This window comes from Melanostigma gelatinosum, assembly GCF_949748355.1.
Source record: "Melanostigma gelatinosum genome assembly, chromosome: 21".
NCBI classification, from domain to species: domain Eukaryota; kingdom Metazoa; phylum Chordata; class Actinopteri; order Perciformes; family Zoarcidae; genus Melanostigma; species Melanostigma gelatinosum.
The window spans coordinates 11263594-11284406 of NC_136654.1; the positions used below are offsets into that span (position 1 = coordinate 11263594).

At 41.4% G+C, this 20813-nt stretch overlaps 1 protein-coding gene across 1 annotated transcript in view; it reads right to left on the bottom strand.

Annotated features, from left to right (window-relative positions):
* gas7b (growth arrest-specific 7b) overlaps positions 1-20813 on the bottom strand; it is a 56674-nt gene that overhangs the window by 7183 nt on the left and 28678 nt on the right. The window contains exons 3-11 of the mRNA XM_079293788.1: positions 19754-19831; positions 18532-18614; positions 16239-16292; positions 12827-12916; positions 10405-10520; positions 10125-10199; positions 4402-4480; positions 1064-1192; positions 367-490 (exon numbers count right to left, since the gene is read on the bottom strand). Of these exons, the coding sequence (XP_079149914.1) occupies positions 367-490; positions 1064-1192; positions 4402-4480; positions 10125-10199; positions 10405-10520; positions 12827-12916; positions 16239-16292; positions 18532-18614; positions 19754-19831 (828 nt within the window). The remainder of the gene's footprint in view (positions 1-366; positions 491-1063; positions 1193-4401; positions 4481-10124; positions 10200-10404; positions 10521-12826; positions 12917-16238; positions 16293-18531; positions 18615-19753; positions 19832-20813) is intronic.

Sequence of the window (20813 nt, forward strand, 5' to 3'; positions counted from 1 at the left end):
TCAAAGGTCAGCCCTGTCAAAACGCTCTGCTGTCAATCAAGTGAGTACAAAGTAGTTTAGTGCACAGGGCTGCTCACCTGCACTGTTTCACTGTACAGGAGAGTTTTAGTGACACTTAAAAAAATGCAGTGATTTTTTAAATGAAATTGGAAGCACTTAACATAATGACATAAACCGTGTGGAACCTGTATTAACAGCGTGTGATCTGTTTTAGCAGTCAACATACAGTCACTCCTTATGTTTTACATTCACAAACACACATGAGTTTGCTGGGCAGTGCTCTCTGCTTCCTTAAACAACAAACACCTGAGTGAGACTTTGACCCCACAGTGACCTGCAGTGTGACCTTTGACCCCTGGTTCTGACCTGCTTGTGTGGATTTCCTGCGGGCCTTCTTGATGTCTTCTTCAATTTTGCTGCTGAGTTTGATCTCCAGTTGCTGTGTCTTCAACTCCAGCTCCTTCTGTCTGTCAGCCAGTGCTTTACGGGCCTGCCGGAGGTAGAGTGAGGGACTGGAGTCACAGACACGCTCAGATCTCACAGTTGCACAGATGAAATCTTTCATCGTAAAGCAGGACGCCCTTCTATTGTCCTACTTTCGGTAAATGGCCTGCTTTTACATTTTTAGCTTAGTTTCAGGCAAAAAACCTTTCCCCCTTCAAACATAAACAAACATTTTCTAATTAAAGTGATAAAGTTTGTAGCTAGTATAATGTTACAGTCTGCTTCTATTCATCACAGTGATGATGCCATCTGCTATGCGCTGTCTCGGTATTCATCCATAGGCAGTATCTTATTTCCTGTCCTGCTTATGCTCAATTGTCCATCAGACAAACAGTTTTGTCCCAGATTTGACAGATGATGTGAGACAGATTTGCAGTTGCCTTCAGCCAATCGCTTTTCATTGTATGTATAGGACGGGAAACAGCCGTCTGCTTATGGAGGAGATGTGGAATTTTAATCAGCAAGACGGTTCCTGAAATGTTGCTGCTGCCGAGTACAAGGACAGAACTGTGATACATTGGAGTTGCTGTGCTGGTTATCTGTATGTGTCGGTGTGTACCTTCTCCACCGCTGCATAGCGACCAAACAGTTGCTTCCGTAGGTCGGCGATGTGATGGTCGAACCTCTTCATGTCCTTCTTAAAGTTCTCCCTGAAGGCCAGAAAAGGCTTCTCCACTTCACTCTGGAGCTGCTCAAAACAAGAACACCAATAATTCAATGCCGACCAGCAGAAGATCATACGAGAGGACCTCAGGAAGGTTTGTTGTTGCGGAAGCCAGGTCCGTCATGTGATGCCATTGGGCCCAAAAATACTTTTTCCCATAAACTTATATTAGGAGAGAGACGTCTGTAACTCAACGGATCGATTTTCTTTTTGGTAAATCAACTTTCCAGTATGAACACTTGATTAGCCCTTTATTATCTATTTATGCCATTAGGTCTTAAATGTTGTAAAATGCACTGATAGCCAAATCCACGGTTATTCTCCTCCTTCCTTTCATGTGAATGAGAACGAGGCTGGACCGAGGGCTGGGAGGAGGGGAAAGGAAACATTCAGCGCATGGATGTGGAAGATTGCCCGAATATAATTTAATCTTAGTTATATACTCGGAAGTCAAACTTGTTTTGCTTAATAACTTAGCAACTTTCATAGGAATGAACAGGGTGCAGCTTCAAACGCTGTATCCAGTTCTCTTGATACATCCATGGCAGTTCCCCATCAGGTCAACCCTGTTAGCTCTGTCAGCACTGTTGCCTTTGTTTGCACTGTTAGCGCTGCTAGCATTGTTAGCTGCAAGCTGCCAGCTCAGCCATCGCCATGTGTAGAGCCGTGAAAAGGCAGTAGATATGCACTGAAATAAAAAATTTTAAATATTTGTGGTCTTATTAAATATTTCCTGCTCAGGACGAGAAGGTAACGTCTGTAACTTTGGAGCCACGGTATCACATTATGTAACAAACTAATGATACGTTGGCAAGAAGTTGGACATCAATCAATTTGTTTTGCACCATACTTGTGTTTAAATGATAATATCAGTTACTGTAACTTCAGGGAGGAATAAAATATTACCTCATGCAACAAGCTGACCTTTAACCGCACATTACTTAAGTAACTTCAGTGACAAAAAGCTAAACGTTAAATTCAACTGTACTCATGTTAAAAGGCTAAGATTAACTTCTGAAGACTAAAGATGAAGATATATTACCTGAGCTTAAAGAAAAACGATTAGCTTCACCCGATGGCATTCTATACTGCATCAATCGGCCCAGCGGCTAGCAGACTCATATCTTCTCTTACTTGGTTCAGGTCAGTGCATTTACCGACAGAACACATTTTGGTTGCGAGAGCAATAAGTTAGCGTACTACCAAGTGTTTGAATGCCGCCACTCTGCTCTCACAAGCACACACAGCGTGTGCAAAGCCCCGCCCTCGATAAAACACAGAGACGAGGAGAGGAGAGCAACTAGGGGAAGCACAGAGTGAGCAACTGTCATTGGAATAAATGGGGCACAATATCCACTTCTCCAAATACATCCATGCTGCACTCTGGGTGCCCACAAGAGTGAGGTCTGAAAGCTTTGCATGTTCTGAGGCAAAACACATTGTCAGTATGAGCTTGTTGGTCTGATAGACTCACACTGATGCTGAAATAAAGTAGGCCAGGGCTGTATTCGGCTCCTCAGCTCATCACATTCAGTTGAACAGTGTCATGTGAGGATGGCCTGTTTGCAACAAGACAAATATAGGAAAGAATTCCTTGGAAAAAACATTTCCACTCAATTCTACTGTATTGACAATCAGCTGTGGTGGGAAAAGGACGAGAACTATTTGGTAAAGCACACAGCTGAATCTCAATCTGGTGTCACTCAGTGGTGATGTATTGTGTTCACTCTTTACTGTTCAGATATATCTGAGAAAATGATACCTGCATTTATTGCAACTAAGGACAGCTGCATGCAAATGTGTGCTGTTTAAGATAGAACCCTAAGCGTTGAATGACAACACGAATCCACACGCAGATACAGTAAGTCTTCATGCATAACAAGTGGTGTTCAAGTCAAATTAACTTCATTTTTCCAGCTGCAAGTCATGAAAATAATTATTTTCATTTCAGTAATGATGTTATCGATCAAAAAGGGAAATCACTTTAATCCCCCTCTCTATATATCTGATTTAATTATCCCAAAAACATAATTAGTTCCATTTCCTGTAGTCGCTTTCAACATGATGTCATCATCCTCTTACAATGAGCTAGTTTAGAAGATAAACGGAAGAACAAGAACCAGAACATTATATTTCAACATTGCTTGGCTTCCTTTCAGATTCGCCCAGATTTCTAAACGTTAAGGAAATGTAAATGACACGCAGAATGAAACTTACTGCTCCGGGAATGTGACACGATAGTATTATTTTTGAAATGAGAAACTAGTGAACAGCAAGCCCGTCCCTGGTTATATGATCCTAATAAGTGCTGTGGTGTTCATTGATGAATGAGAGCTACAGCTCCTTCCTGCAGTCCCATTGGGAACAATCATTCAAAGTTCATTTCCACTCAGATCCTTCCCTCTCATTCAAGAACCTGGAACTGTGCCGCACATCTGTGCATCTCTGGAGGATAACATCACTGGCTCCATTTCCTCCATCCTCCTGGCCTGGCCATTTTTCGTCTTCCTTCGTCTCTCTCTCAACTTCCAAGACAAAACCATAACACTTGCACTTCACAACCCTACAATTAGGAGCAGTTCCCCACGAGTCAGTGGTGGAGGTGAAAACTTCAGCTGAAGATTCTAAATTCAGCAGAAATGCAACACAAGTGCTGGATTCTCAGTATCAGTAAACCCTGACTGGAGGATCAGCATATATACTGGGCAGAATTCCTATTATATAAAAAGAATGATGTCAAAATACATTTTCTATACAATATGCAACGACAAAAGAGGGATGAGGCGACCTTGGTACATTTTCATTCTTTTTTCTTGTGTCTTCTTTTGCACTTTTGTGCCATTTGTGTGTTTTACAAATGTTGTTATGAATTGAATTCATTAATATTTACATGACGCTCATAGCTCCTATTTTTGCCTTGTTGCATCTAAGTTAAGTTGTGTGTAGAGACAGAACACAAAGCAACATTTAGAGATGCAGGGACGCATATCAAGTCAATGTAAAGGGAGTGAACGCCAATAGATCCACTCTGAGCAGTGCAAATGATTGAGCTAGTTGCAATGTCTAACATACAGTTGGAACAATGGCTGCAAACAAAAGCACTTCAGCAGTCAAATTGATGTTGTGGAGGAAATTTTCTTCACATTCAATCCACAGATATGCATGAACATGATTTTAGGTGTGGGCATCCAGCAGGTGGCTGTTTCAGGGTGGAGAAAAGTGTGATAAATTACCTTTGAGGAGAACTTTAGGTGAACCTCAGCTTCGTCTGCTAGGCTCCTCTTCAACTGGGCCCAAGCCTGCCCCAGAGTCCTGAGACCAGATAAGAAGGAGGCTGTTTAATATCTTACACAAGAAAGGACCACACACACTTTTACATAAAGACATGCAGGGAGAGCAGAACGTGTCTCTCACACACACACACACACACACACACACACACACACACACACACACACACACACACACACACACACACACACACACACACACACACACACACACACACACACACACACACACACACACACAAGGGGTTCAGCAACAGTGTCAGTGCAAAAGTTCACGGATACACAAGTAACCAGTAAATCTCGAGAGCTGCGCTTGAGGTCCACAGCCAGTTCAACAGATGATTAGGACGTATGGGACCTGAGATACGGCTCTCAGCTTTTCAACACAGCTGGGGGCAATAACACCGAGAGGGCCTGTATTGTTTTGTTGATAAGCATTCAAATTAAGTTAGCCGATGCACATTGTGTAATAATTATAGTATAATTATTATACATACGTTTTTTTAAATAGGCCACATGTCTGTTTGGATATGAAGAAAGGGAATGATTGATAATTAGCTTTGAGGCAGGAAGCCTGTAAAACAATCATCCAGCAGGCACACAGTCACAGGCTTTAGGTCCAGGACTGACGGGGTTTATGGGGAAGCGGGTTACTTCAAAGCATCGCTCTGAATACAGGACATGTGTGGAATTCCCTCAGCCTGTCAAACACAACATTCCTGACACAGTATAAAGTCTCGCACACATCAGAAATGGGTCTAACAGTTTGTTTTTATAATCAAATTGTGAAATATTTTCACATCTTTTGTAAATCTGTGGGGAAAATGACATTACATTACAGTCATTTAGCAGACGCTTTTATCCAAAGCGACTTACAATTCAGAGTCTATCACATTTCTAAACCGTAGGCACAACTATGGGAACAATTTTGGGGTTAAGTGTCTTGCTCAAGAACACATCGACATGCAACTACCAGAGCCGGGAATTGAACCGCCGACCCTCTGATTGAAAGACGGCCCTGCTAACCACTTAGTTACAGTCGCCCCACTGGCATCCCTGGGTGGGCTGTTAACCTTTCAGTTAACAGCCAAATGCGCTTTTTACAATACAGTTAGACTAAAAGTGTCCACAGATATTAAATATTGTCCTCATAGTCAGATTTCGCTGTCACAGCAGGTTCACAATTGGTGCTTGTAACTTCAATGTCACACACAGTGTTCAGTGCATGTTCAATTACAGTTCCCTGCGTTCTTCACTCAGATAAACAGACCACACTGTTGTAATCATTTGTGCCCAGTGTCATTTGTTTTCATATTCAGTTTTCTTTACAGATCTGCAAATTATTTTTTCTACAGATTTTGTAAACACATTCACAAATTGATTTTTTTGTTTGCATGTTCATACATTCAGGTCCAAATGTCTCCAGTTTCAGAAAAGTGACATGCAAACGCATGACATACGTTGCTTACACAGCATGATTAGGACAGCCAGACGAGACACTTGCATACACATTTGTAGTTTGAACTGACATGATTTATGTTTTACCCAGGAGACATAGTGGTTTGGTTGGAATGAAGAGAGTTGTAAGAATACCTAGAAACAGCCACCAGGGCTGAACAAAGAAAAGAGCGCCACCTACAGAAACCTGAAATGGACTTTTCTGTTACACCATTCTGTTACAGTGAAACAGAATGGTGTATCCTTCAGGTTCACATTAACATTCACTCATTAACATATCACATTTTAAGCTTGTGAAGATGTTGTTTAATGTGGTTTACTCGGGCCACTTTATACAGGTACAGTACAATATGTTCTCTACCTAAAAAACCTACGAGGAAAGAAAACCTTTTGTTCATTTCTCATGATTTCAAGCTGCAAAAGTTGCACCACGTTAAATGCTATTCACACAGTAAATTCCATCTGTCATGTCCCCACTGTCTCACAGTCCCCAGTGACACACAGTCACTTGCCAACAAAATACTGTTTTGAAAACACTACGCAGGGAAAATGAATCTCCTGCCGTGTTCTCCCTGGATTCAACAGAACTGACGCAGTGGTACCAAACAAATGGTAGCTTCAGGACGGCTGGTTCTGGGCCGCGGCCGGTCCGATGGCAGGAACTGACCAACAAAACAGCGATTGTCGCGTCTGACAACAGAGCTGGCCTGAGAGAGAGAATAATGAAAGTATTGTGTTGCACTTTTCTGGGTGTGGGCAGACTGAGCCGGATGGCATAATCTGGATTCTATATGGGACAATTCCAACCCACTCTAGTCCTCTCTTCCCATGCTAATATGAACAGGGGGTATTTGACATGCACATAAACAGTGCTGGGGAGGGTAAGCCGAGCTAAAGCTTGTCTGCACGCTGTCTCATTTGCACGTTCCCCCACTTTGTTGGCTTTGTATAAATGTGAACAAACTAATCTTTGAACTGAAGTTGTTAAAGTGAGCCGATGTAACCTTTACTGAATTCAGAATGTACCACCACAGTAGATCCAGTAAAAGTAGTGCTTGTTAAAATTAGCTACCATATGGTGGCAAGCAAAAGCATATGGTGTGTTTAGTAAGGTAGTCCAACTCACCCTAAACTGCATGCATTCTATTTATTCTGAAACATGTGAGCACATTACTGGCAGTAACTTTATGACTTTTCCTCTTGAAACTGGTTCTAGTCTGATGTTGTGATGCTGCAGTGACATTTTGTCCCGTTGCTACGCACTCTCACTGTGTCCTGAAGGAATCTCTTAATAAAGATGAGTTTAATAACGGCATCTGTACAAATCACAGCTTATTCTCTTTTTGGGTGTCTTTAGCCGTCCGTGCCCCGCTCAGCTTCCTGTCAGCTTACTTTCCATGTTCCTGAGTTCCCTCGGAGAATCAGACAAAGCCTTGCCCTCAGCATGATATCCCTCTGCTGTCAGACTGGAGACAGGAGGAGAGGTAGCAAGCTCTTTTTCCCTGCAGGGTTTCCCTTCATTCCCTTTCCCCTGCAACCCCCAACACATACAACTAAATGTCTGCCTCCTCATCTTCACTCTTCCGCTCCTCCTTTATTCTGTACCTCCCTTCTCCCCCTCTCCGCTCCTCTGCTCTTTCTTAATAGCTGAAGTATGCTGCAGGACAGAGATCAAAGCATCTAGTGATTTACAGGAAGGCCACACTGTTTCACAGCATCACTGACAGGGCCTCCAGACCCACACTCACACCAGGATGTCTCGCCTGACCGCCTAGTTGACTGGCTAGCTCGCCTAGGAGCTGTCTGCCTGACCGGCTAATTGACCGACTAATTTGACATTGGTATTTATTTCCACCTAGACCAGACTTTAAAGTTAGATTATGCAACTTCTGTCTGAAAGAGGAAACAACAAATTCTCACTCTTTTGGATGAAAAGATGCATTCATGAGCACTGCACACATGTGTTTAGTTCAGCACATTGCTTCAGCCTGACTTGGCTGTGTATGACCAGTAGTTTATGCTGATGTCAGCAAATTTGCAGCCTTTTCTAAATCAGGTGTGCGATTCATGAAAGCCCTAAATATAATACATTACCCAGCAGCACTGGGCTAGCTTTTCTGTTTCCACTCTTGCTCTGTCTATGGCTAAAGGTCCACAGTACATAATGTTAGTAACATTATACTGGTTGCCTGTCTCCAACAGAGCAACACAAAGAGAACTGGTACAAAACTGGTACAGAGTCAGACAGCGACACAATAAAGTTTCAAATTCTAACCAACCAGCGCTAAATACAGACCGGAAGCAAGCTAATAAAGCTAATGTTTCTATGTGTAATGTAATCCAGCACTACTCTTTGCTGCAAGAGCTTATCGATGTAGCATCAAAAACAGCACATGCTACAGTCACCTCGAGCCTACAGCAGCCAGCTTCAATGTTAACTTTGGTCTAGAGCAGGGGTCGGCAACCATTACTCTTCTAAAGAGACATATTTTTGACCAAAATAAAATTGGTCTGGAGCCGCAAAAGCTATTTGATATCATAGCTTATAAAGTTTTATATATTATGTATACAAAAACCATAGTTTGTTGTATTTATGAAATTATAGAACAATAATAAAGACAATTCTTGACATTTTATTGCTATTTTACCTGTTATAACAATATCAAACTCTTATGAAGAGGATCGTTTTCTGCAGCAGTTGAGAAATCGCTCTTTTTCGCTCATCTCCAGCATGACACTTTTCAGCAAATGCTGTGTGTTTGTTCTGGAAGTGACTTTCAACATTACATTTTTTGTTGTTTGCTAATTTCTCACCACATTTCAAGCATACAGGTAAGCCAGCATCGTTGGCAGTGAAAGCAAATGAAGACGTCCACGCAGAATTAAACTCTATTTTCCGCCGTGACTTTTCTTTTTTTGGGATTCATCCATTGATCATGATTAGCCACCTGCAGGGAAAGGCGCCTGACAGCGACGTAATAGGATGTGTAGCACATTTTAGTTGACAAAATGTTAAAACATTTTTTCAGTGACACAGTATCACCTCAAACTCCAAGATAAGAGGTGTTCCCTTTGAAAGATTGTCCACTGTGCAAAAAATAAAAATATTTATTTATTTCCATGTTATTTTTGGTGAAAGCCTGAGGCCATGTCCACACTACTACGTTGTTGTTTTGCTACGTTTACACTGAGCGTCCACACTACGCCGGAAACGGAGGAGTTTGAAAACTCCGGGGTTGCCTCTTCGTGTGGACGCTCATAAACACATAAGTTTAGAAACGATGGTGTAGACACCCACGTTCGGTACTTGATTGGTTCTTAGCACTCACGACGTGTCCTTCCCTGATTCGTCACGCCCTATCACGTGACCCTTACCCGGAAATTCACAAACATGAGCATGGCCAGTGTACGTGAATAGTCACTTGATATTAGTTTTCAGGCATTTTAATCTGGACGGAGATCATTTCGAAAACGATGCTGAAACGCCGTGCTACGCAGGTCGGGTCTTGCTGGAAAAAAGCACTGGGCTTCATAAGAAAACTTAATTGTCACTTGCACAGTGGCCATCGTCAGCAAAAGCTGCGAGGTCACTTTATTGGAAAGACTCAGCTCTATGATTTCTATGATTGATCAAGCTTTCAACAATATTTCCAGATGAATTGTTTTGTTTATAAAATAGTCATATCTTATGTCCAAATATGAAAGGAAAATGCTTCAAAAGAGCATATTTGACCAAACTACAATCAAAAGCATATTCAATTTGCAATGATTTCAAACACAGAAGCAATTATCACATTTGAGAAGCTGGAACCAGAGAATATTTTACTTTTTTGCTTTGTTTCTTTACAGCCATTTATATGTTTCCCAGATTGTCAATCATCTGATACTAAATCCCCACAGATTCATAGCTGTTGTTCTGCAGCTGACCCTGACCTTTAACCCTCTTGGAAAGAAATAGGCCCTCTATGGTGCAATAAAGTATCGCATTCATATTGTTACAAAAATATGCTGAGGAGGTAGAAGCCCAAAAACACATCATTTACAGCCTCCTCATCTCTAGAGCTCCTGCATCGTGGAAATACTTATTTTTTAAGATTTAACATTTTGTTGTAACATTGTTTTTTAAATTTGAATTGTTGTCCTAACCGGCCATGTGTGTGAGAAGCTACTCCATGATGAGATGTGCTTTGTCTCTCTCCTTCACTCACCCTTCTTCCTGGCTCGCTAGAGGGATCTGGGAGAGCTTGGAGAGATTCTTAGCGTACTCCTCTTCTATCTTTATCCTGAGAGGGAAGTAGAGCGTTTCATTACCTCACAGCCTTTACGCAATCGGACTGTTTCCAAGTGTGTTTCCCGTGTTGTGCAAAACAGTAATGCACATGAATGAGAATGAAAAAGGGGAAATAGTTTGTTGTAATGACAGCTGTATGGTTTTCATGGCAATCTGAGGATGAAGTGTGAAAAAAGACAAGGGGAGATGGCTGATACCTTTCTCGTAAGAACTCTGCCATCTCTTTCTGCATTTGTTTCCCCTTCAGCTGTTTTTGCAGCAAAACCTCAAATCCTGTGATGCAGCTGTTGCCCTGGGGATCCTTCTTATCAGTCTACGAGACCAACACAGCAAACGACAAATGCATTGAACAAACTAACACTTAACAACAAACATGAACACAAAACACTTTGATCAAATAAACTGCATGCTGGGAGAGAGGCTGCATTAACACACAAGGCAAGTCCATCTCTGATATGATGGATTTGATGTAGTATTAACTCAATAAGGTATTTATGTTGCTGAAAACCTTTAAAAGTGTCGATCAATTTATATTCAGCAGCAGGCCTCTCTGATACTCCCACTGAACACTATCTGTGCAGCACTAAGCCCCGTAAGAAACCTAAATTGCTCAAATTAATATGAATATTTGTTATATTTCTTATGTGGACAGACATGCAACACAAATGAATGCAAATGTTCAGTTTGTGTTAATCCTTTGCAAATACATGTTTGCTAATTAGATGACAATAAGTCATTGTTGTTCGACAGAAATAGAAAAAGAAAATATAAAAGTGAACCTGTGTAGAATAACTCGCCTAGAATCCCAGAAACACCTGTGTGTCAGTACCAGTTCTAGTCAGATTAATTCTGAATGAAAAGATTACTAGGATGCACTTTTTCTGTCTGAAATCGTTCATGCATATACACTGTTGGTTAAACCCCATTACTGTACAAACCCAGTTCTGCACACACATGAACAGGACATCAGGTTTTTCATGACATTCTCCTCAGAATTCAAGCTATGCTAACCACATTTTACGAATCCCAATAATCTGTTTCTAGTTTACAAGATTTAAAAAAACTGATTGATGTAAAGTGGTTACTTAAGAGCATGTTAAACTGTAAGTCAAAGTCCTGACAACAGAGGCCAGGAGTAGCAGGTTTGAGAGTGACTGAGCTGCCACTCCCTGGCTCTGGTGTCCACTCTCTTTGCACTGTGTTGTCACCTCTGTGTGGATGACTCCACCACACCTGGTAGAGATTACACTGCAGGGGTGGAAGATGTCTAAACAGAGCAGCAGAGGCCAGCTGGCTCTCTGCTCTCCAGACCGTTACATGTAATGTATTACCCTCCTGGATCTTATTAGAGTCTATGCTGACTCTCAGCATGCAGCACAGGCAGTCTGTGATCAATATGGAGTCACGTTTAAAATGAAAACAATCCTTTTCAGTCATATAGACTTAGTGATTTACCGGGGAGGGCAGCAGTGTCAGCTTTTAAAATGGTTGCTTTTTTTCTCTGGTTAATAGTTTTTCTAATTCACGTTTTGTCATCTTCCTAGTTTGAGGAGTTCTTGTTCCTAAAACTAAGTTGTGACATTTTAACATCCAGAACTACAGTAATGTTTCACTTTTAAAACCCAATGCTGTTGCCACTTGACATGCACTATATTGTTTGTGTAGGCATGCCATATATTGTTAAATTCGAAAGAAATTAAGCTACTCAGAAATGCCATAAACATGTGTGTGTGTGTGTGTGTGAGAGAGTCTACAAAGTCTTTCTTTGTGAATAACTAGAATAATATCGTAATATTACCTGTTCATGTATCTGAAGGGAGAGGAGCTAATGTTGGTGTTCAAACGATGTAAAAACATCTTCGTGGGGTATTCTACACCTTAGTATTGTCAACAACATAAAATACTGGATGGATTTGGTCACTTTGTATTTACATTAGTGATGACTATGTTCTGAGTCTTTAGCTCTTGTGAAAGTAAACTATTGAAGCATTGGGTTCATAATTCATTCATTTGTAGAACAGATATTCAGAATACAACATGTATAACCTTGCATTCTGTTATTTTGTACACATCTGTGGTTCCTGTCATGCTTTGGGGGATGAAAACAGGAAGTACACTGTCACGTTGCCATGGAGTCAGTAGCCACGCCTCCCCATATATAATACATTTGTTTACTCAACAATGAGCAGGCTACTGTCATTTTTGCATCAATATACAGCAACTGCATTGTGAGAAAGTTAGCAGAAATACTGACATGGAAATGATTGTTTCTGGCTCCCCTACAGGAAGTTTTGAAAAAACTATATCGTGCATTCATTTAATGACTGACAGTAAATATAGTGCACGATGTAGTAGATAGAGATACAGCCTGGTTGTAGTGTATGAAACCATAAGTCCGTCTTTGCACAGCAACAATTATTATTTCTGAAAGATAAAAAAAAGTCTGAAAAGTACCAAATCATACATAGCACGTTTTACATGATTTCTAAATCAGGAGATAAAGTTTCACTGATTCCAGCAGCATGTGTACGGCCTCGACTTGGGTTAGCATTCTGGCCTTGAGCTCACCCCTCAGACATACTACAGACATTAGCCTCTTAAATGCTACGGTGAATTCACCCAGAAGAAGTCACAGTAGCTCCATTCGTTGGGTTTCAGCAGCTGTTGCTCCGGCAGGCATGCAAGAGACGGGAACGTCACACAGTTAACCTGAGAGAGAGAGAGAGAGAGAGAGAGAGAGAGAGAGAGAGGGTGAGAGGGTGAGAGATGGAGAGAGAGAGCAGCACAGGGAGAGAATACAATTTAGCACATTATCGTATGATGAGAACTTTGCTTGGATGCTGCTGTACTGTACAGCAGCACTGTTGGTGCTCCATGTGTTCACAGGCTTATACTATGGTATTCAAGGTAGTCTGCACTCGGTTGCTCTGGCAACACTCTCATCTCAGAGGCTCAGAGAACAAACCAAAGCAAAGAAGACATTTCCAATGGACCCAGTATTGTTGATTCACATTTCTATCCGCCCGTCCTTGGGGACAATTGTCAACGCAGAGCCTTTGTGGTTCTCAGCCTTTTGGGATTCATCAATCAGCTCTCTCCCACAACACTCTAAACTTCTGCTCTGGCCCACAGCAATCAGCACAATGATTCCCAAAGATTGCCTTTAATTATCTTGGTGCAGTTAATTGTGTGCTCGCTCTGCCGGCAGCAGTGAAGTTGAATCTGCTGGCTGCAGGTCTCCCTGCTGTGAGCTGCTGTTCTGCTTTGGAGTTACACTCAATAGGACTGAACATGATGCATGGCACTCCCCCTTGTGCTCGATGCACCGCTTTTATACTTTTCCTTTCACTTAAACCTCTCGGGTTGTAGGGGAGCCAGAAGACAATCACCGCTTAATGAAATGCATTCACACAAGATAATCAAAGACTCTGAAATCAAAGCTGATTCAAGGCTCAAGCCATGGCTTCACAATAAAGATACAGACAGAGACCAGGTTTAGCAAAGACTCCAGGGCAAACAAAAGAAGCTTTCTCTTCTCTCACATTCATTCCAATTAACCTCAGGAGGAGCGAGCCTGCAGCGAGGATGCTCTGTTTCTATAAAAAAAAACTCAGTGGCACCAGAGAGCCTCATGCCAAAGACACTATTTCAGAGCAGATCGACAAATATGGTTCTGCTGATGACTATTCCAGAGACAACATTCAGATTGAAATACAAGAAGAAGAAAGGGGCCTCTAATTCAACCTTATCATGCTTTATGAAGCTTTTAATTTGTTGGAGGGCATGGCCTTCCATTTAATCACTGCTAGAGGGGCTTTAAACTGACCCCCGCTTCCTTTGGTGAAGATGAGGAGAAGGCTACAATGAAAGCATTCATGCACACACTGCATCTGGCACATTCTTTCCTGACCTTCAGTCATCTCGATCAACTAACCATCCACCAAACCCTCCCTCAGAGTATTGGACGTCTAATCTTAGCTTAACACTCGTAATAGGCAGCAGGCCTGCCAAGCTTTGGTTGCCCAAGTGCTGCAAACTCGCTAACCTGCACTGTAAGAATGCTTCTGCATGACTTTTTGCTTGGGACATGTACTGTAACTGTAGCCTCAGTCTTTTAGCCTGATAGCATGTACAGTATGGAGCTACAAAGATGTTTTTTAAGCCCCTCTTACAGGGTTCTCGTTTTTAAAAGATCAGATTACAATCAGATGCTGCTTGACCGATGAAAGTAAAGGCACATAAAACACATTGAGGACGGATTGTGATCCGATTGGATCATTGTTACCACATTGAACACAAGAAACAATGCAATTGCATTGGCAGGCCGGGTGGGTGTGGTTATTAAAAACATTTGAGCTGGACAGAGCGATCAGATCTCCAGGTGTAAATGTAATCGGCTTAAACCACATCTAGATACAATCTAGATGGGAGGTGCATTTCAATGCCTGGGGGGTCAGAGTTAGCTGAAGCTGATTAAAGCTAGCAGTGAGAGTTCTCTTTTCAGTGAGCAAAATCAACAGCCTAAAAACAAGAAGCTGCTATTGTCTACTTCTGTCTGAAATTGAGTAAATCTGTCACTCTTATTATAATCTGCATATGTGCCGTAGTCAAGGGTCACATGACCTCTTCAAGTCTTCACCTTTAGCACACAGTATCACCTCTCTGTCTCTCTGTGTCTCCTCTTGTATCTATCTGCTTATCAATAGCATCACCCTGGTTTCTATGGAAGCCAAGACATGCAACATGCCCCCCCCCCCCCTTATCTCAAGCTTGTGGTTTTAAATGTACAGTAAAAATGAAATAAATCTATTAAAAAATCGATTTAAAAATAAATCTTGAGAAAATGAAAGTCAGAGAAAAATCTCATGTCAGAGCAGCAGCACCTCTACAGTACCGAGCGTAAGGCCCAACAGGATGCGATGACCTCACAACAGAGCAGAAACCATCTGATGCTGAATAGGATGATGTCACTGTGTATCTGTAAACAAGCACCAAACACTTGTCAAAAGAGTGAATGGGTAGAAATATAGAGAGAGCAACACTGAAGAGGAAATAACTATTTTGCTGCCATCCTATGGTCTGATATAGTTTTTATATAGTCCCAATGTGTTAAATATATGTATATATTAGGGGTGTAACGGTTCACAAAATCCACGGTTGGGTTGGGTACGATACAGTGGAGCCACGGTTCGGTACGGTTCGGTACAGTAGAAAACTATAAATTCCAGAGAAATGTACTTGATTTTAAAATATATTTATTCATTACAACTAACATCATGAAGTTATTCTTTGACTTTGAACAATGATGGAACTATACCTGAGTGACCCATCTTCTGGGGTGTCTTCTTAGCAACACATAAGCATAAAAAACAAAAACTGCTCCTTCATGTTATGTAGTATTGTTACTTACATCTTGCTTACATCTTGTATTGTTACTTACATCTTGCTTACATCTTGTATTGTTACTTACATCTTGTATTGTTACTTACATCTTGCTTACATCTTGTATTGTTACTTACATCTTGCTTACATCTTGTATTGTTACTTACATCTTGTATTGTTACTTACATCTTGCTTACATCTTGTATTGTTACTTACATCTTGCTTACATCTTGTATTGTTACTTACATCTTGTATTGTTACTTACATCTTGCAAAAGAGATTTTTAATCTCGATGGGACTACCTGGTTAAATAAAGGTTAAAGGTTAAATAAAAATTCATTTTTTTTTTTTATTCAAACGTATTCGGTTTGTCATGCGTACCGAACCGTGAGCCTCGTATCGAACGGTTCAATACGAATACGCGTATCGTTACACCCCTAGTATTAATGTATTTAATGCCCACAACTGATGCAGCAAACATGTATCTGGAAAAATGAAATCCCACCTGGGTAATCTACACTCCTGGAAATCAAACTGGGGCAAACATACTCCAGCTCTGCTGGTATCAAATGTGGTCTCTCAGGGTTACTGTATAGAGCCAGGGTGAGTTCATGGTAAGTTAAGAGTTCCCGTTGGTTGCCCCACTCACCGTGACCGTGGTCTCCTTGTTCTGTTTCCTGGTGGAAGACGTTGATCCTGGGCTCTGCGGAGAGAGGAAGGACGCTCCGTCAAAACCTCCATCCTCCGTGTCAGACATGACTCCTCAACATACACACACTCACTGGCACGCACACTAACAGTTGTTTTCCTGGCGAGTGCTGTTAGCGTCTCTCTGCTGCTGCTGCTGCTGCTGGTGTGTTTGTTTGTGTGTTTGTGTACGTGTGCGTTGCTGTGCAGAGTAGGGAGGATAGTTCTGCAGAGCAAAAAAGCATGGTTGGCTTTCTCTCTATTTGTGTGGGAGTGTGGATGTATGTGTTTGTGTGATTTTGAGCTTAGAATAGAGTAATTTCCAGCATCCTAAGTTAACCACCAGAGTGATCATGGATGGAGGGGATAGAAATGATGAGAGAACAAATAATATGAAGTAAGATAAAAAGTATAGGGGATGCTAGACCTCTTCTCCTACAAAAAATGAAAGATAGAGAAAAGAATCCGCAGTAATGAACGCTTACTTACATTTTTTGAATGACTGGGTGTGTGTGCACGAGTGTAAGAGACAGCCAAGGAGAGAAGTGAGGACACAGAGTGAACAAGTGGTGGGTGGAGAACTGCACCCTGACTGCCTGGTTAATTATGATCAATGGAATAGATACTCTAGGATGGATTAATCTGCTCTAACTGCCATCCGCCTCTCCATTAATGATGAGAGCGATCTGGAATGTGGAAAGACTACATCATACATCTTTGGTATCAAACACAGGCACTTTTTAATGACTCTATAAAAATGCTATGCTAAAGCTGAACTAATCAATATTTTCACATTTACAATAGATTAATTGACTACATGTAATAGGAAAGGGAATCATCAGTTACCCTGACGTCTTATAGCCTGTTGTTTTTGTTTTATGGCCCGCTGTAAAGATTTGACTGTTTACATGTACTCTCAAAGATCTCATCAACTTTGTTTCCAGGAGCAGCCAGTAGAGTCTGACTGCAGCCGCGGCTGCTTTCATTGGCTCGTGGGATACAAAAACACCCACTTTCACTTATTCTCTATTTTCCCAATGCATATCATTCACTCCCCACCTCTGGCAGACCACTGTGCCAGGAGGAGAGCAGACGGGAGCTCTGGAGAAGTAGTCCGCAAGCGCTGGGTGTGCTAGCTTGCTAACGCTAATTATTGTCTCATTTGTGGTCTGATAAACAGTAGCTACATCAGTATATCCATGTACCGTACATATTCATCCTAAGACAAACAACCAAGATGAGCTTTATTCATATGTTATGACACTGGTCAAATAGACTTTGTAGGCTATGTGAGGACATTATTAGCATCAATGAATGTTGAATCGCTTGCTCTAAACTAGCTGGCTTAGCTTGGCTAGCAACCTAGCTAGAGTTAGTATAAATGACTTACATTAATGTAACACTATAGTTAGCTTAGTTTGCCCCATATGTTTCATCAAAGTCACATAATGGTAAAATTATTTAAGAATGAGTTAAACCGTACTTAGAACCAACTTCATAGCCACTGATTCGACTGACACGAACAGGACAACGAACTTCTGGGCAACAAAACAAAGAAAGTCAATAGTTCAGGCTCTGGTAACTGGTTGTTCCTGTTGATTGATCTACGTACGCGGCTACAATCAGACCTATCTTGGTGCAGCATGCAGCTGTGTGCGACCTGTCGTGACTGATAAACTTAGATCTAGCATTAGCAGCTGACGAGTTGGTGGAGACCAGAACAGAGCTAAAAGGAGACTGAGTATTAGACCAGGTGGCCAGAAAAACAACTTGCTTTGATGCTGTCTGTGTATGTAAACTATTTGCTCACATATTAGCCATAATAGCCACATTTAGAAGGTCACAATGTGTCAAATGTATCATTTCCAGCTTACTGATCAAAAGTAGCCCAAAAAGAGAAAAATGCAGTTCCAAAACCCAGCTCTTGTTAAAAGAAACTCATGGCCATGGTCTGAAATTAGCACTTGCCACCTGCCAAAATGCAGGTAAATTGTTGGCAGTGGCATCTAAAAGGCCACATGCCACTTTGGCGGACAGGAAAAATGCATCACAGAAAGACACATCTAGTAAGGTTAGGTATTAATGAACTAAACCAAATGATGTGCTCTGTGTATGAGAAATGGCGTTGGTGTAAAAAAGGAAGTAGTATGATGTCGACATGGCCAGTTTACGCTCACTCCACAAATGTTTTCGACTGCAGTGGGTGTGTAACATGCTGTAAAGGAATAGGAAAAACAATAGTCAGACAGCTTTACCTGTGGCTCTGTGCTGCTCTTCCTAACCAGACTGTTGTGTGAATGTTCCACATGATGCAAGGGACCTGAGTGAAATCCATTCACTGGAGGGAAATAAGAGGAGGAGGGAGAGATCAGGACAGAGAGAGTGAGACATTTCATTGGTTCTTTGGTGTCTGCAGATGGGCTGTAAACTTGTGCTGATCAAAGGAGATTTCACTTATCTTTATGAGTGAAACCAGGCCAGTGCTGAACTGTCATTTAGTTTTTGTAGCTCGACAAATGTCTTTAATGCGGCAAGCACAGATAGTCAAAAACAAAGCTCTGGATTGGTTCAGGCTAGCTATACATAAATCATCACTAAGTTTGTATGTAAAGTCCTTCCTAAGTTAACTGCTAGCTAATTTTAAACTTACAAAATTGTGTTTCACTGTTAACTAATTCATGTCTTAGCTAGTAAAGACTATACTATATAAGAAGGAAGTTGCAGTAGCGTCACAAGCTGTTTCATAACTGAACTGTAAGCAACACTATTTTAAATGTAAATACCATGAGTTAGAGTGCGTAGGACATGTCCAATGATGCTAAGCTAACCAACTTTACATTATTTACATAGTAAGCTGAAGGTTTTGTAATTTGAGGCATATTGTATTATTTTTGTAGCCTATGAGGTGAAATTAAAAATCTGCCCATTTTGACCAAGTGTCAGATATGTCAACCTTATTCGATATTAGCTTCCTCTTTTACTCTTCACATATTAGCACGCTAACATTGTCAGTTGGTTTAGTGACTGTACATAACAGTTACAAGTTCAGTTGACTACACAGCAGTTGCTAGACGTATTAGGGACAACTAATCTCTACATAAGAACTGGTTTCATGTTCTATTTCAAAGTATCTCAGTATGTATCAGTCACGTTGCTGTTTAGTTGGGAAGCGATACAAATGAATGGGGGCTGCTCCCAGCCTTTGAGCACTTCCTCTGGTGGGAAACGCCACACACACCTTACTGTCTCTCTCTTTTTATCTGCCTTTAGAACTGGGGCCAAAAGAAAGACAGACGGGGCTTAGTGCTGCATTTGCAGTTCCACATCAAATTAGTCACAGGAAGTGTGTTTGGAGTGCATGAGTATTTGCTTTGTGCCACTGTGGAACTTTAGGGAAAATCACAACCCCAGAGCACTAAAACTTGAGGAAGGTGAAGTGATGAAGAGTTGAGATGAAGAGAGATATATTTGTAGAACCTGTTGGCAGGGAGTTCTTGTGTCGGAGGGAGGTCCTGGGGGTCCCAGGTACACTGGACGGTCTCTCCCATGTCGTCTCTGATGGAGTGTAAAAGGAAAAAGGGGGAGATGACATTAGGAGAGCAGTACCAGTTCTCATATTCTTTTTGTCAATATGTCAACAGTGTTGGAACTATTTGTTCCTTTTGGGCAATAATAAGAGGAAGTGAGTCCATCTGCGGGCGCAAACTAGGCACTTGTTTCAGTCAGCAGTTACACTATAAAAAAGGCACAGGTCTTACAGTACAGTTGTTTTTATGAGAATGTGACTAAAATGGACTTTTGTTTCTTCATTTGTTCAGACATTGTTCTCACGTTCTGTTTTGTCCACAGCTGTCGATTTCTGTCGACACAGATGTGTCAGCGTTTTCTAGGAGCAGTTTACTACAATCAGAAAAATATGTCAGTATAAATGGTAAAATGGTCTGTACGCTTTTCTAGTCTTTCCAACCACTCAAAGTGCTTTCATGTCATGTCTACATGTCATGATTCAGCCATTCACACACTGATGGCAGGAGCTACCATGTCACCTGCCCATCAGGACTACCTAACATTCATACACCATAGGCACAGCTACAGGAGTAATTTGGGGTTAAGTGTCTTGCCCAAGGACACATGGACATGGACTAGCGGAGCCGGGGATCAATCCGCCGATCCTCTGATTGAAGGACGACCCTGCTCTCCACTGAGCTCTCCACAGTATAAGAGTTGCTATTTCTACAAGTCAACTAACAATAACCTGTGCAGCTGGGTTCATCTCATCAATGCATGCATTTTAATGGTTAGTTTTCCGATAGAGCTAGATAGCTAGCTAAATTCTGAAGGAAGAAGATTCTTAATCCAGCCTAAAATGCTCTGATTGGGTGACTGTTTCAACCTGCTGATGAAGGATGAGGACAATACAAGAACAAATCAGAGATAGGTCTGGAACCTGGCAAGACCACATATGGGCCTTGTTATCAATCTCTTGCTCCATAATTCCTCAACTTTTCTTAAACAGAATGACAGCATCCAGCTAACA